General features: G+C 37.8%; 2 protein-coding genes across 2 annotated transcripts in view; one reads left to right on the forward strand and one right to left on the reverse strand.

Moving 5' to 3' along the window:
• LOC109429924 (5'-3' exoribonuclease 2 homolog) overlaps positions 1–17,279 on the reverse strand; it is a 46,956-nt gene that overhangs the window by 23,132 nt on the left and 6,545 nt on the right. The window contains exon 3 of the mRNA XM_029870852.2: positions 14,521–15,006. Within this exon, the coding sequence (XP_029726712.1) occupies positions 14,521–15,006 (486 nt within the window). The remainder of the gene's footprint in view (positions 1–14,520; positions 15,007–17,279) is intronic.
• LOC134285511 (volume-regulated anion channel subunit LRRC8B-like) lies at positions 1,526–14,510 on the forward strand. The gene is made up of 2 exons (XM_062846381.1): positions 1,526–8,896; positions 8,961–14,510. Exons 1-2 carry the CDS (start codon positions 8,877–8,879, stop codon positions 10,078–10,080), a joined length of 1,140 nt encoding a protein of 379 aa, XP_062702365.1. The 5' UTR covers positions 1,526–8,876; the 3' UTR covers positions 10,081–14,510.

A 17,279-nucleotide genomic window follows, 5' to 3' on the forward strand; every position in this document is an offset into this window, starting at 1 on the left:
ACCCTATGGTTAGTTTTTATCCGGGTAGCGATTGCTAGCTCGACTTTATCTGTGATAGAAGACAAAAATGTGTGTGAAACGGGCCGCTCCTTTTATGTGCATCCAAGTGAACTTAAATTGACATGATTTTTCTAAGAGTGTACCAAAGGTGGCTCCAAGATCCACACCTTACCCTACCCTACTAACAAATACTCCTTCCCGAGACAACTGTGGGGATACTGTGGATTCCACGGTTTCTAGTAACAACAGTTGTCGAACTAACATTCCTGGCCGGCACGTGGCCGGCGCCGTTATTGACTTTAGCATATTGAACTCTCGAATTGTGAACATTGAGAGTGTGTAGCTAGTCCCAAGCACCATTCATTGGATCTCTGTGCAACTTCGATTGTTCGATTGTCAATCACGGAGTAGCAACTACGATGTGTACGGTTATCTTTGCTTTGCTTTTGCTTTACTTTGCTAGAACAAAACATAAATGAAACGAATTAACTTTGTTTTTTTTCTGCACCGGTGTTTCAGAACGATCAATACAAGGTGAAAACTGCAGACACCCATATTAGTGCTTCAACTTTGACGATGGCTGTGGCCCAAACCACTGAATGGAAATGGTTCAAATTTCGACCACATTATTCCCTATATTTTCTGACGCTGCAGTGAAATTTTCAAAAGGATACTTAAATTTTTCACGAAAATACGGTTTTTTGAAAATAATATGTTTGAAAGTTACATTTTTCATATAATTTATCATAACTCAAAATTTATAATTTCTATTACCGTAAACCGGGGTCAAATTGATCTTCGGGTCGAAATTGATCACACGTTTTTCGGTTAGGTTTAGCATATTTTAAATAATTTCCTTTCTCAACTATCGTGCAGTTGGGAACCGATACTAAACGATATTTGCTTGGAAACTATTTGAAATATGTTTTATCTAACGGAAAGTCGTCTGATCAATTTCGACCCGGAGATCAATTTGACCCCGGTTTACGGTACTTTAAATTATCAATATTCTGATGATGAAGTGGTGAAATTTTCAGCCAAAAATATTGAGAATTGCCAAAGTTATAGAAGACTGAACATGACGGATTTTAGGAGCAAAATTCGGCTCGGCTTTTTTTTTTGCTACTGAGTGTATGAATTCTTCCCAACTAAACAAAGCTTTTTTGGTTCCGTTTCGGGTCATGAGTATCTGTGCAAAATTTGAGCACGATCGGTTGCGTCTACACTTTGCGCATTGCAATTGAAATTTGTATGGGATTTTGTATGGGAAAACATACTTTTTGTGCATTTTTGTCATAAGTTGAAAAAGTTTCTCTGAAACTTTTCACCCGACATTGTAAAATGATAGCCTAGGATGTTCTGAAAAACTTTGTTGAAGACCGCAAAGCGATCCGATGCTTGTGAAAATAGTTATAATCAACGAACCGCATGCATATGTTTATGTTTTAACATGTAAAAGAAAAACAAAAGCAACAAAATCATACTATTTCGCCAAGCAATGCCAACGCTATAACTTTTTTCATAAGCATCAGATCACTTCGCGGTCTTCGACAAAGTTTTTCAGGTACCCTAGGCTATGTTTTCACTTTATTGGTTACATGGTTTTAGAAAAATTCGAGCTTGTTATGAGAGAAATGCAAAAAAGTGTGTTTTTCCATACAAACTTCAAACGCGATGCGCAAAACGTAGACATAATCGATTGTGCCCAAATTTTGCACACTTATTTGGGCCCTGAAATGGGATCAAAAAAGCTTTGATCTGATGGGATACCATTGAATTTTTAATTTTTCCATATAAACGATGACTCACTCTAAATTGTACAACATCTAGTAGCAACGGTTTTCACACTAACATTCCGACGAGCCCGTGCCGTTATTGGATCTTAAGTTGTCGAGCATTGAGGATGGAGTGCTAATCCCAAGCCCCATTTCGATTTTATTACTTATTCCAAGCCCTATCTATTAGTTCTTGTCAATCACGGAGTAAAAACTAGGAAGTGTACGGTCACCAATGCTAATGCACATGCTTATGCACTTGGATAGGCCACAATCAAATCCTAAGATTCCTCTTGGGATTCTTCCAAAAAAATTCACCAATGATAAATCTAATTATCCTAAAGATTCCTCCAGGGACCCCTTTAGGCCAGATTATTCTCTAGAGACATCTCCTGGGATTGAAACAGGAATTTAATCAAGAGTTTCTCGAGGAATTTGTCCAAAAAAATCCAGGAATTCCTGTAGGACAAAAATAATCATTCCTCTGGGTATTCCTCTAGGAATAAAACAAAAAAGGATTTGTCTAGGAATTTCACCAGGGACTCATAAAAGAATTTTGTCAAGCATTCCTGAAGAAATTACGCCTAGGTTTTATCCAGGTATTCTTATAGAATATTTTCAAGAATTTCTTTGGGTATTACTGCAGGAACTCTATTAGGGATTCCACCAAATATTCCTCCAGGAATGTCACCAGAAATTTATCGAAAAATCTATCTAGGAATCGGCGATGGTGTTCAGATAGACGAAGATACCTTTGCAAAAGGCTTATAACATCGGGATCCGAGAAATACGAAGACGCATCAATGGAAGTCTATGGGCTTCAAAAGGAACTGCGATCATAAAAGATTCAACCCGCGCCCCATGCACCAATGTACCATGTACATGCCGCTATTGAATCGATGGTCCTCTATGGACACCAGACTTTATTATAAGTGACCACACTTGTACGTCGTAAAGCACAGCGTAGAAGTCATCAGATATTCTTCTAGAAATTTAACCAGGGCTTTATCCAGGGATTCCTCCGGGATTTGCTCTAGAGATTTATTCAGGGAACCCTTCAATAAATCAACGAAGAATGTATCCGAGAATTTTTCTAATGATTTATCCAGTTATCCATCTAAGGATTTCTACATGTATTTAAGGATTTGATCAGGAATTCATCCAGTGATTTATCCAGATATAAATCTAGGGATTCTTCCAGATTTCTTTAGAGAGTTCTACGTGGATTTCGCTAGGATTTCAATCAGGATTTCTTCCAGAGAATAGGCTCCTAAAGTCCTATCGGGATTCTTGTTTTAAACCACAATATATGGTTCAAAAGTACATATTTACTCAATCTTTGACGTTTTTATTAACCGTAGCGGAAAATATATATTTTTTATTTTTTTAGCCTTTTGTCTCGTCCCTAGCTTATAACACATACTTTGAGTGATTTTTTTTCACCGTGGAACATTTTCGAAATCCCAGTGCGAAAAATGTCTAGCTCAGTCACACAAGGTTGACCTCAAATGTCAAAGTTGAACTATTTACCATTTTGCTTATTTTGAATTTTCTCATTATTCCTTTGTTTTTCAAGTTCGAATAAAGTACAATTCCGATTAGAACACCATGCTTGATCGTATTATTCAATATAAGCGAGATTTCGTCTTTAATTTTAGGACCCTATTACGCAGGAACACCTGGAAACATTTTTTCAGCAATTTTACTCAGGAATTAATCTACGGATTCCTCCATGGGTTTACCCGAGAATTACTGCCCCTCTCGCCTATCCCTCTAAAAGTGAGCCCCTATACAAATGACACAGATGTTTTTTTTTCGTAACTGGAAAATTATTTAAGCAAATGGAACCAAATAGGGCACGTGAAGGTTCTCAAAGACAAGACATGTTTCTATGGTGGAAAGGAAGGCTCTCGTACATGTGAAGAAAAAAGTAAGCCGGATATGATAATTATCCAGTCTTCAAATTCATCAATTTTTATTTCTCCATACAGAGTATACAGCAATTTTAAAGTTCATTTTTATCCATTTGGCGCATGTTCCAACCATCAAACAAACACATGTTTATACTTCCCACCATCTCTAAGACTTTTTCTAATTTATAGGGGACAAAGGGCAAAAAAGGACACTTGTTGTCATTGGATTTCCCGATATTTTATTATACATAAGATACACTATTTTCCATAAACTGAAAATCCGTTTCTGAATTGCGTCCGTTTCTTTTGTTCCAACTATCATAAGATAAACCACTGTGCAGTTCAAGCAAGTAAAATCAAACGAATGAGCAGAGTCCAAGTTGGATGCGCGCGTCTAACTGGGCGTCAACCCCTTTTGGGGAATAGTATGAATAAAAAATGTACGCATGTTATCTGAGTCGTTGTACGCATGCTAGGAGTCGTTGAAAAAAGAAAGAACATTAAGCTGCTTCTCGAGCCAAGATATATATGTTTGGGAATTCTAGGCGAGATAAAAAAAGCTATACGGGAATCCCCAAGCCGAATAGTGAGTTCTGGGTTAACCCTGGTTAAAAAAAATAATTCTGTTAATTATGTTCAATTCTGGTTAAAAAAAAATAACAAATATTAAGCAAGTAAATATTAACTCTGTCTCAGCATATTGTTGATTTTCTTTCCGTTATGTTCAGGGAGTTTTTTTTAGTAATGTCACATTTTTAGTACTGAATAATTATACTGATTATACATATATGTAGGTTTCCAACAATTCAACATTTCACTGTAATAAAATCAACATTGTCTTTATTTGTATGTCACGATTTAGATTGAGAACAAGTCAACAAATTTACATAATATATATTTTCACTCTTATACAAGTGCAGGTCTTCGACGTATTTGTGCTTAAATAAATGTGACAACTAGACGGAAAAGTAAGAAAAATTAGAAAATTTGTAGAGATATCTCTATTGAACTATATGCCAACAACGCGATAGGCAGGACGCTGTTTGCTAGAACAGCTAGTGAAATTTGAAAATCGGTTTGATCCCATTGTGCACTCATGGTTGTTATCGTGTTTCAGTTTATTTTTTTTCTTTATCACAAAAGTCCAGGGTGGACCACATTTGAATCAAAACAGTCATTTAAGGTTAAAGAAGTTGTCACTGATATAAATAATCGTCATCATTGAAAAGTTGAAAATTGTTTTCTACGGGGATTTTGCCTTTTGCTGCCCGCTGTAATATTGCTGTCGCGGTTTCGCTACACGCGACAAACGATTTTTCTCCAAACCGATACGTTAAAAGTTAGAAGACCGAACAAATGTGAAGCCGTGTGGTATGCCATGAATATTATAGAATATAAAATTGTCAGAAATACAAATAAATGTAGTTTAAACCACCACCGAAGACACACGGCAATAAGGAGTTTTTTAACAGGTTGTGAGCCTGTTGCTAGTAAGCCAGACGAATATTAAAGATGACTTCAAGTTCCGGAACTCAACCCAACCAGCTAAATTCGATGGATTTCAAGATTACGTCGCTGTGGGTCGGAATGCTGCTACTTGCCGATCTCACGAAGCAGTTCAAGTCCATAATTATGGCGCTGCTAATTACCCAGGACCTCCCGGGACTATGTGACTAACGGCGGTATGGTGCCAGCGAAGTAAACTACTCAAATTCATCAAAATACCTTATGAAATTTAGCCATAACTGTAAAGTATGGATGCCATAAGAATACCTTATGAAAATTAAACATGCTTATTATGACCTAATTACATAAGATAAACTTATGAAAGGATCAGAGAAATCACAAAATGATGCGGACTGGAATCGATCCATGAACGTCGAGATCACTGAGATCGTGCCCAACCCACGCGGCTATCGACGCTTGAGAATATCGTGTTGCTAAATGTGCATAAAAGCCAAACTGTGAGTCGATTCTGTGTCATACACTGAGAAAACTGATCTTATGAAGAGCATAAGTTTGTCTTATGAAATTTCGACATAAGAAAATGTTTTGATTTCCATAAGAAATTCTTATGATATCGTTTCATAAGACATCTCATGAAATATTTTTGCGCAATATAAAACAAAATCGCAACCTGGAATCGAACCAGGGACGTCGAAATCGGAGAACGCGTGCTTTACTCACGCGCTCATCGACGCTTCGAAGATTGGAACGGTTGGAGTGCAATAAAAAGTTTGGCTTTTCGGGATCAACGTTTCATAAGAACATTCTTATGAGATTTTTCATAAGACCGCTGTAATGAATTTCTTAAGAAATTTTTGCCTCAGTGTAGACCGACCTTATGAAAATCGTTCTAGCCGTTATGAATTGTTTAAAGGCCATTTCATAAGTTAGACCTTATGATAATATTAGGTTTATTTGCCTGAGTGTGGACATCGTCGCTAGTGGTACGGCGAAGATTTGGCCAGCGTGCCAGAAAGAGAAGGACGGTGTTGCGATTAGAGACGCTCAGCTGATCCCTTCTCTGGCTACAAACATTTTGTCGCTCAGCGAAATTGTTCAGAAGGGTTATTCGGTGAACTTCACGAACTAAGGATGCAAGGTGATGAATACCGAAGGCAAGGTTGTGCCGTCTGGCATCCATGTGAACAATCAGTAGTTGGTCAAGGCGTGCCGTGAACCGAAAACTACATTGACCTGTACTGCCTCGATTCGCACAACAGTCCCATGTGAATAGGAAACCCAGCAAACATGGGACTGTTATGCGAATAGAGGCAGTAGTACTGCCCCTCTTCGCATATCAGCACTATGTTGTCTTTCAAACTGCCTACGTTTTGCACTATAACTTCGTCGGTACTATAACTCCAATTGTTTTCAAAAAACATGTATTCATGTGATGCATAAACTTTTCAAGCTCTCGAAAAGTTTTTGGGCCGAAGCCGTGTCTACTTGCCCAACCGATCGCCAATCCGTAGCCATGACGCCCGAGGAAGCCTGTAGTGTAAAGAAGTCAACTGTCGCATGACTATTTTCAGAACGAAGGCCATGGTCCAGAGTCCGAAACAGAAGCGCGCTTTAACGAGGTGACAGAAGGGTACCGTCTACCATCAAGAACCGTGAGATAATCACCCTGGACGAGGCAACTGCTGACTTGATCCCTGGGGAGACTTGTTCCCCCCATATTTTCTCGGAATCAAAAACAGTTTTCTTCTAGCATATTTATTCCAAAACAACATCTGGACAGACGACAATGTTTGGCTACAATTGATTTTAATTGTGTATTGCATTATTTTTTAATGGCTGATGGTTTGTTTTCAGTCATTCAGAAATCTTTTAGGCGATTCCGAAAAATCTCAATAACTTTGTAAAAATTGAACCAAACCGTGTCAAAATTTCACAGCACATAGTAAAAATAAAATACTATCAAACGTATTTATCCAAATAAGGTTGTTATATAAATATTTCAAATTATGTAGGTTAGTGTATACAACAGTGACATGAGGAGACTTGATCCCTCGAGGATTACACACACATTATACATGTGAAAAAAAAAATCTATTTGGAAGCCTCTATTTACTCGGAATTCTAGTATATGCAATGATAAAACGTGTCAGATAATTATTATTTTATTACACACCATTAAAAGGGGGATCAAATCTCCCCAGTTTCAAAATACGGCATATCCTTAACAATTTAAGGAAATCTTATAATTTCAAATACACCATATTCATCAAAAATGTAAGAAAACTTGAAAAGAAAATGAACAGGAAGCTTTTGGAGTTATTTTCCCTTTATATTAAACATGTGCTCAAAAGGGGATCAATTGTTGTGACCTATTTTTGAAAAATACATCATAAGACATGCCTACATAAAAACACAGTTTTGAAAACTTTAACAATAATTTAAAGTCCTTCTGTTTTTTAAAAAGACACTACACCGTCTTCAACCAGAGGTTGCCCAGACTGAATATTCACTAACATTAGGCAACGGACAACACGGAACACCCAGTGGACCAGTGGAGGATTTTTCGGTGGGGAATAGTTTCCTCCGGCTGGAGCGGGAATCGAACCCTCACTCCGTGGCACCCACAATACGCCTAAACGACTGACGCCGCTAACCGCACGGCCACGAAGCCTGTGCATAAACTTGCAATAGGTGTTTACCTACCATTCTGTACGAAAAATGGATCTAGTTTTGTGTTTTTTTTTAATGTTACAGGCAAATTAAGAAAAAGGGATCAAGTCTCCCCAGTCTCCCCTATCGGTGCAGCGAGACAAGCTTTTCTCGCTGATTCGACTGGATGTTCAAGACTTTGCGAAGATGTAATTTAAACCTGTACCTACTCAGCCCGAGCCAAATACCGCGTTCCTGGTTCCGATGATGACGGGGAGGACGATTCTGCAGATACATCTGATGACAGCGATACATCTATAGCAATAGTGACTGACCTTGTACTCCCTTCACTACAAACTTCGGTAACTTCAGAAAAGTGTTGAGGCTCCGTGGACGGAAGCACATACTGTCAGGTAAGTTCAAAGATGTTTCCATTCAAAATCCTGGTATTGAAACTTTACATACAGCCATTTCTGAGGGCGATTCGAGCAACTTCGCAGGCTTCACCGATAACGTTGCGCCAAACCATGGATGCGCGGCGATAACTACCGAGCTGGGGAATCGTTATTCGGAGGACCTCCTGTCACACCAAGAGGCATTCTGACGAAACGACAGCGAGTGCTGTAAGCGTGCGATGCAGGAAGAATTCCAGGCACTGGTAGAATCCGTTCATCGTTTATGGTTTAGGAGAAAACCCGATTCTCGCGTCTCAAAAATTCCGATTTTCTATTGCACGGATAATATAAACATCGATCAAAGTTAGTTCGACTTTTCCGAAGCTTACTCGTTAGATTTTGTATAAAATAGATTTAATATATTCGATATAATGTGGCAGTAAGCAACCTATTCCATCGGATAAATGTGAGGACAGGAACACCACATTTTACTATAGAGAACGCTATAACTAAAGTACTGCGCCACCCTAATCCCACACTGCGGTTTTGGTTCAGCACAAACGAATAAAAAGCGACTGGGACAACATCATCAATCCAAGACTGTCGAGTGCTATCAGTAGAAAAATAGCTGTCCAACAAAGTGGTTAATAGTGAAAACGTTCAATAATCAGTTCAGGATGAAGAGAATTGCGGTCATGTAAGTAAAAGTGTAACAAATTTTGTAGACATTGGAGTTAATTGAAGTGCTGTTTTTCTTACAGATTACTTCTTATCATTACCCTTGACGATATAAAGTCGCTCTATATACCTCCAAGTTCGATACAGAATAATGCAGTCAAAATTCACGATTTCCGTTTACCAGCTGATGTTGGTGCGATCCCAAATAAAGAACGGTTGCTTTTTTATGGCGCAGTGGTTGACATGCTTCCGTATAATTTTACAGAACACTTCGACAAATGCATTTTTATTCAATTTGAAAGTGGATCTGTTAAAGTAATACACATAAACGAAAAATTAACGAACACTGAATTGTTGGGAACATATACTGAAAATGTCATAATTCAAAAACAAAAACATTACCAGTTAGAAAGCTTTGTGTGTAATATTGGAAAACTTGCACGTATCCCAAAAAACATGAACCAGCTCAAGAAATTGAATAAATTAGAACTTTCGAATAACTTGATAGAATCAGTTCAAATGGATCAGTTTGATGGTTTGAACCATCTGAAAACTATTGACCTATCTTCTAATAACATAAAACACATTTACAGTCATGGATCCGTAAGTTTACCTTTGCTCACTGGTTTAAATCTTAACTTTAATCATGTGCAACGCTTTGACGTGTGTAGCTGGAACATGCCTTCGCTTTCCTTCCTTGAACTTGATCACAACAATTTGATACATTTCCCCGTCCAACATTTTCGCAAGCTACAATTTTTATACATAGATGAAAACCCTCTGAACTGCGCTTGGAAAGACAGTTTACTGAAAAGCAATACAATGATTTCAAATTTGCTAAGTATATCTTGCGACGAAGAAAACGTGGGCAGTTTCGGATTGGATTGCTCGTCACGGTTCACTACAATTGAAGAAAGATTGTCGATTTTAGACCAACAATTTTCCAATATGACTGAAAATTTCCAAAAGATAGAAAGCCGTTTGGAGAATCTCGGGAGAAAGATGATCAAACAAGAAAATGTCTCAAATAATATAATTGAATCAATGTATAGAATAGAAATAGAAAGAGCATCACAGATAGAAAGCCTGTTGGACAATCTTGGGAGAAAGATGACCGAACAAGAAAATGTCTCAAATAATATAGTTGAAGCAATGTATAGAATGGAAATGGAAAGAGCATCTCAAATAAAAAAAGAAACATAGCTTATATTAAAACCGAAATGTGATCTATATAAACAAAAAATTTGAGATGTTTGTACGTCAATACTTAACCGGAGAACGAGTCAACGTATTTACAAAATTCTTTCACTGTTGTTTAATAAACATTATGTAGTAGAAAAACTTTTGACCCGAATTCTCAGTACAGCGTAGTGAATAATATCTCATAACCTGCGTTATAACTTTCTTGCCTTTTTTGCATTAAACCCTTTTTTTCGTAGGTATTCGAGCCCGACAGTTCAATCCAATTGGTGATTGAAAGTAGAGGTTATTGTGGAGAATCGTAATCGTGCTGTTAGGGTCACCAAGCTTCTAATCACACCATGCTATGGGGTGAGGGTTCGATTCCCGCTCAGGGCGATGAAACTTTACGTGAAAATAGTTTCTTCTCCGTATCCACTGGTGCATGCTCCGTGTGTCCCTCGTCTAGTGTTAAGTTGCATTCAGTCTGTACAGTAGGCTGCGGCTTATTTTTCAAAAGTTGTTGAAACCTGGAATCCGTAAGCTCTTTTGGATTCAAATGACACAAAAAGAGAAACCTCTGAGTTTAAGCCAAAAATATTGAGGTTTAGAGGTCGCGCAATCGCTTCAAAGCCGAATTTTCGAGTAATAAAAAGCTGTTTTCACTTCAAGTGCCATAACTTTCTCAATTTTAAACCGATTTTCAATCTTTTTTATGAATTTCTCACAAATTGAATTTCAAATAAACTTGTAGAACATTTTTTTTCCGAAGTCACGCAAAATATGAGTTTTTGAAGATTTAATTCATTTTTTTCTCCTATTTACAAAAATTTTTCACTTTAGAATCCTATAACTTTTCAACCGTTTGACCAATTTTAAATTTTTTAGCTTGCTTTTGTAGATATTTTTGTTGTCTATCTTTGTCCTAAACCAACTTTTCATCAAAGTAGTCATTTTTATGATACTTTTCACCAAAAACTGCCAAAACATGCCTTAAAACTTGATTTTTTATGCATAATTGAAGTTTTGACGATTATTTGCAATTTTTTACTCCAAACCAGATACTTAGCATCACATTTAGGGATATGGAACACATTGGAGGATTTTTTTTTTCAATTTTTTTTTCTCGCATTTCGAACATGAATATATTTTTTTGATTCAGAACACTCCAAAAACTAACTTTTAAGGCTTCCTAATGATTATTTAGTATACATTTTTCACTTTGAGCTCGAAACTAAGCATAAAAACTATTAAAATTTTGCCAAAATTCTGATTTTTCCAATAAAATACGTGTTTCTGACCGGTTTTTGGTATTTATCTATTTTGAAACATTTTTTAAAGGTACAGTTTATTCGCAGCATTCTTAGGCAACAAAAATATCTACAAAAGCAAGCTAAAAAATTTAAAATCGGTCAAACGGTTAAAGATTATAGAACTCTTAAGTTAATTTTTTTTGTAAAAAGAAGAAAAAAAATGAATTAAATCTTTAAAAACTCATATTTTGCGTGACTTTGGAAAAAAATGATGTTCTACGAGTTTATTCGAAATTCAATTTGTGAGAAATTCATAAAAAAAGATTGAAAATCGGTTGAAAATTGAGAAAGTTATGGCACTTGAAGTGAAAACACCTTTTTATTACTCGAAAATTCGACTTTGAAGCGATTGCGCGACCTCTAAATCTCAATATTTTTGGCTTAAACTCAGAGGTTTCTCTTTTTGTGTCATTAGAATCCAAAAGAGCGTACGAATTCCAGGTTTCAACAACTTTTGAAAAATAAGCCGCAGCCTACTGTACAGCCTCTGGCTGAAGATGGTGTCCGCGTCTTTTTTTTAAGTAGAGGTTATGTCGTGTAAATTTGGAAGTTTGAAACGGAAATACCAGTTCCCTATCAGCTTAATCATCATTTTTGGTATATTCTCGGGCTGTTCGGGCTCGTTTGAAAGTTGACCATCAATGCTAACTTATTTTCCCGATCAGCCTAGATAGCTGTGTAGTGTCGGTAGCGGTTGTCTCAATTGGCTAAGAATAGCACTACGGATCCATTGGTAAGAGTCCACTAAACAGGTGACCCCTAATTCATGGTGTTATGCGGCTTTATGCTTACCGTGCCAAGGAATGAATGGTTAGGGGGGTTTTATAACAGGGTATCTACTCAATTATGAAAATGAAATTCCCTGATATTTCCAGGTTTTTGAAAATAATTCCAGGTTCAACAAACTTTAACAAATCGATTAAACTAAACATGATTTCAGATTTCTAGAAATTCTTCATTACACCAACAAAGCTAGCCATGAAAATGTTTGGTATTTCTCAGGTCATTTTGACAGACCACACACATGCACGAAAAAGACGGATAACATATTCTACTTTGTCAATCTTGTTGCCGTCATTTTCATGCTCATGTTACATCTGTCAAAATGACCTGAGAATTGTCAGTCATTTTGAGGTTAGGTTCGTTGGTGTAATAAAGAATTTGTGAAAACGCAACTTTTTGGGAAATTTCTAGTTCCAACTATCGTTTGCATTAAAACAATGGACTTTTTTCGAAGTGAGCTAGAAAATTGTATAAGCTAAATATAAACAAGTTGTTATTTTTGTTTACTAACAGCATCAAAAATCAAAAATTTCACTTTCGGGGTGAAATTGATCAGTCAGTGAAATGTTGTTGTAAGTTTTCCACCTAAATTAACCACCCAGGAATGCGAAAAGCTTTGCAAAACTTTTACAAGTTTACTAAACTTTTATTTATTTAAGTTTGAAGTTTATTAAATCTTAAGAAAACGCCTGAAAGTATGCAATTTCCCTACTAAATATGTTTTAACTTCCAGAAAAGTACAATTTTGTGCATAAATTTCAATATTTATACAACTTTTGATGACGAAATCGGGTTAAGCGAATACTTGGCAGCTAGAAACATTCATTCAAATATTCATTACTTTTGCGATATAGCTACGGTAACAAAAGTTTGAAAGTGTCTTTGAAGTTCACCCAACACACAGTTTCGGAAAATATTGATTTTAATACAGAAATACGTGACTAATTGATTGTAAAACATATAAACTCATCATTCAATAACCTTTGAGCCAGATCATGGTTATTTTCTACAAATTATTTGAATTTTAAAGCGTTATTTTTAACAAACAAAAATGGTCCTCACATCGATCAATTTCACCCCACTGATCAATTTCACCCGAAACCACGGTACTCAGTTTTCCAAAATCGGTAAAACATTAAATAGGAGATTGCTGTGGGAAAAGTACAAGTTAGTTTCAACGTCAAGGGTAATGAATATCTGATAAATAAAATTTAACGAACGGGTAGTTAGTAGCGGCGCAGCCGAAATTTTTATTTGCATTTCTAAAATTTGTATTGAAATGATAAACACAGAAATTCCCTGATTGTCACCAGAATATTCTGGGGAATATTCCCTGAGAATTCCAGGATTTTTCCAGGTCAAGTAAAATTCCCTGATAATTCCAGGTTTTCCAGGTTTTTCCAGGTAGTAGACACCCTGTATAACCACAAACGGAGCCTGTGGAGAATTAGGGCGTCCTCCACAGTATTACGCCCTTACTGCGCTAACCGGAGCAATGGTGCAGTGGACCTTGCGTTCCTCCGAGATAATCAGTTGCCCTTCTTAAGTCTCAAATTTGAGGCTAAATAAGGGCGGGTTAATGCTAATGTCGTAAATTAGCTTACTACCTATAGGTATTACTACCTGGTTTCGGTTAATGCGTTTTTGCCATTGGCGTTTTTTTTTCAATTGACACCGATTTGGTTTGTCGATGATGTTTCCTTTTTGTGCTGTGATTGTGCAGAGTGTCATCCTGTCTGGTTTGGGTAGTGGCTACGGTCAGGAAACCTCAGACCAATTTTCAGCGTAAAAAGCGTATGTAGCCCAAGTGGCTCTACTTCAAAAAGTTCATCTTCGTAGGGTAACTTCTGTATAGGTTGTGAACCCTGTTACGTTTCTTTCATTATAAATGAAGTGTCGTGCTTCGAGCAAGCTATATTTTAGAATAACGTTAACCCTTATGTGGCCAGCAGGGTACCCGGGTACCTTTTTCGATACCGAATCTCGATATTTTTATAATTATTGAGAGTAGGGAATTTAAACTCTGCTAGATCTTAGAACTTGTGAATGCATTCACAACATGGAACAACAAAATACTAAACACTAAACACCCGCGCATCTATTGTTTCGTTTTCGCGCGAGACAATAGCGAACGTGATCGATTATGCTGCGATACTCACTCCGTACAGGTGCGATGCATGCACAGCAAGGAACAACACAATACTCCACCATTCACTGATTGAGAACAGAGATGACAATCTATAAAGCTCACTGAGCTTTTCTCCCGGAAAGGCTGTTTTTGTAACAACCACGGTAGACACAATCGTTCGCTCGGAAAATAATAATGTCCAAGTACAAGACGTAAAAAATACGACGTTCAGGTACTTACCTCTCGAGAAATTGTTGTAATCATTGCGTCCACCGCCGCCACCTCCTCCTCCGCCACCACCTCTACTATTGCCAGTATAATGGTTCATCATCCTGTGTCCGGCGCTGCCCAAACCGGCACGATTTGTTCGCTGTCCGAAGCCAATCACCGGGCCCTCGTTCGCTCCCAAGACCTTGGGCTGATCGCGAGCTCCCTCCAGCTTCCGGGCCGGGTAGATGAAGTCGTCGGCATACTGCGGATCGAGATACTTCATCGTCAGCACTTTGTTCTCGCACACCGGGTGCAGGCCGGGAATGGGCGACGGTAGCACCCCATCTTGCGGGACGTTTTCCACAGTTGGAATGATGAGACCACGCATGCAATCGGCAAGAATAGGAACCTCACGTTCGTAGTCCACCGATCCATTGTACAATCCTTTGACCATCTTGTACGCGTCCGGACCCGGTGACAGGTATAACCGAGCGAGGCCGTTCTCGTTGCGTAATCCTGTAAAAAGCCAAATAAGATATTTTTTTGTTTAATTAGATGTCAGATTAGGGTGTCATAACACCTAAAAATTTTCAACTAAATTTATTGGAAGTAGACATGACTAAGTATCATTGTTATTTGGATTACCCTGAAAATGATCCTTCTACGATATCTCACGGCACCTAAATGCAGCAAGGATAAATCCGATGATGTCAATGTTAGACGCTACTAAAAGTTACTCATCAATCTAACTGACCAGCTAAAACGTTGGTTTGAGCACTTCGAGCAACGTTCTACAAATTTCGACATACAACGATACAACGCTATAATGAAGGTTAATTGAAGTAGGCCAAATTGTGTTTCTTTTCGTTTCAGAGAGCGAGCAATGGCGCTTAAGCCTAGGCTTGTTAGTCTGGACACATGGTCCAAATGCCTGTGCCCCTACCCCGAAGCAAAAATGCCCATAGAGTGACAAAATCTCTTAGCTACGTCACTCCCAACGTTGGTGTTTAAATATACTAAAACACTTACACTCACATCAACCCATCTACATGATCTACTCAAATACACTTACACAATCATGTTGCATCATTCGCTTATAGTGGTTCCCCAATCAACCTATTCCAAATATCCAACTCCTTGACACTTATGGAAGCGTCGGTGAGTCGCTGATCTCTTGTAAAGTAGGTGTCATATCATCATCACATCCTTTCCTATCCTCGTTACGGGGAAGATGGGCGTGGCCGGCAATGGAAGTTCTCATGTCTTTTTTACTTCAACCTCTGATTGGATAGCTGTTTCTTTCCAAATAGCATTCCATAAGCAATTAGAATAGGAGTATTAAAGCTTTAACATGATAACTTTCAGTATGCAATCTACAAATTACTCCGTTACCACGCAACGCAACGCAACGCAACATTTGTACAAAGGTTTCTCCAGTCGGATCGTTCAGCAGATTGGAGAGCTTTCCTATAGGCCTTGCGAGCCAACCTGAAAGCCACCGAATCTGCGTTGACCTGTGCGCCACCGCGCCACTTTTTGCCTCACGCCGATGCCGAACGATATCAGCGGCACGCCATACACCGTCAACAAGAAGAAATCCCATACAAAAATGATGCACTTAAGATAATAAATTTGTAAACAGTGCGTTCTTACAATCTAAAGTCTGGTCATTGGAACTTTGGTTTGTCTAAATTTTGCTTACTATTATTTCGTGCAAACTATGCAGAACACTTGGATTTAGAGCTTCTGAAGAAATTCAAATAGATTTCCAGTGATTCCATTCAAATGCAAAACTCTTGGAAATATTTTTTTCATTTATCATACACATATCTCCAGCAGTGTTTTCAGATATTTTTGCAGGATGATTTAGTGATGCTTCCAGGAGATCTATCAGAGATTCCCCCAGAAAATTATTCAGGCATTCCTACAGGTGCTTCTTCGGAGATTCCTCCTAAAACTTCCTCAAAGATTCTTCTAAAATTCCAATCCTGAAGTTCCTTTGAAGATCTCTTCAACAGTTCCTTCAGAGATGTCCCCAGCAGTTCCTTCAGAGATTTATCCTGAAGGATTCAGGGGTGCCTCCAGGAGTTTCATCAGGGTTGCCTGCAGAAGATCTCTCAAATATTCCGACAGAAAATACCTCAGGGATTTCTCCCGTAGTTCCTGCAGAGATTCTTTCAGGAGTATACCTCCATGACACACTGGGCCACGAGCGGGATCTAGCAAGTAAAAACCTCTAGCGTTTTGGGAGTACATTTTTTTGAGTTGGTGTCTTCTGAGACTTGTATTAATTTTACCTGTACTTTTATGTGGTGAAGAAAATTAGTTGGTAATTTTGCCGCATAGGTGGCGCTGCGGTACTAACTTTTTTGTCTTACGTCCTAGAGGTTTCCCGTCTTCTGCAAAGTTGTAGAGCGTGCAAAAATAAGTAAAGTTGCCGAAGATACCAAAGTTGTGTGACTTCAAATAACAAAGTTATATTAAAAATAGTAAAATTTACGTGAAAATCATATTTTCTTGACTATTTTGAATGTTTATCGCAAGTTTATCAATTTTAACTCTTCACACGTGTTAATCAAAGTAGCCTGTGTCTGATGATACCAACTATACAATTTTCCGGGACCTTCAAAATGGTTTTTTGGGCAAAACAGTAAAAATTACTATGATTTTTACTACCAGTTTTTTCAAAAAGCTGCAAATTTCGGCTAAATTTGATGCTTACTTCAAAATATACCACTCAAGATCTATTAAATCTAAAGGTTTGCCGGAGGTATAATTTGGTGTTTTTG

The sequence above is a fragment of the Aedes albopictus genome, chromosome 1 (assembly GCF_035046485.1).
Source record: "Aedes albopictus strain Foshan chromosome 1, AalbF5, whole genome shotgun sequence".
In the NCBI taxonomy this organism is placed as follows: domain Eukaryota; kingdom Metazoa; phylum Arthropoda; class Insecta; order Diptera; family Culicidae; genus Aedes; species Aedes albopictus.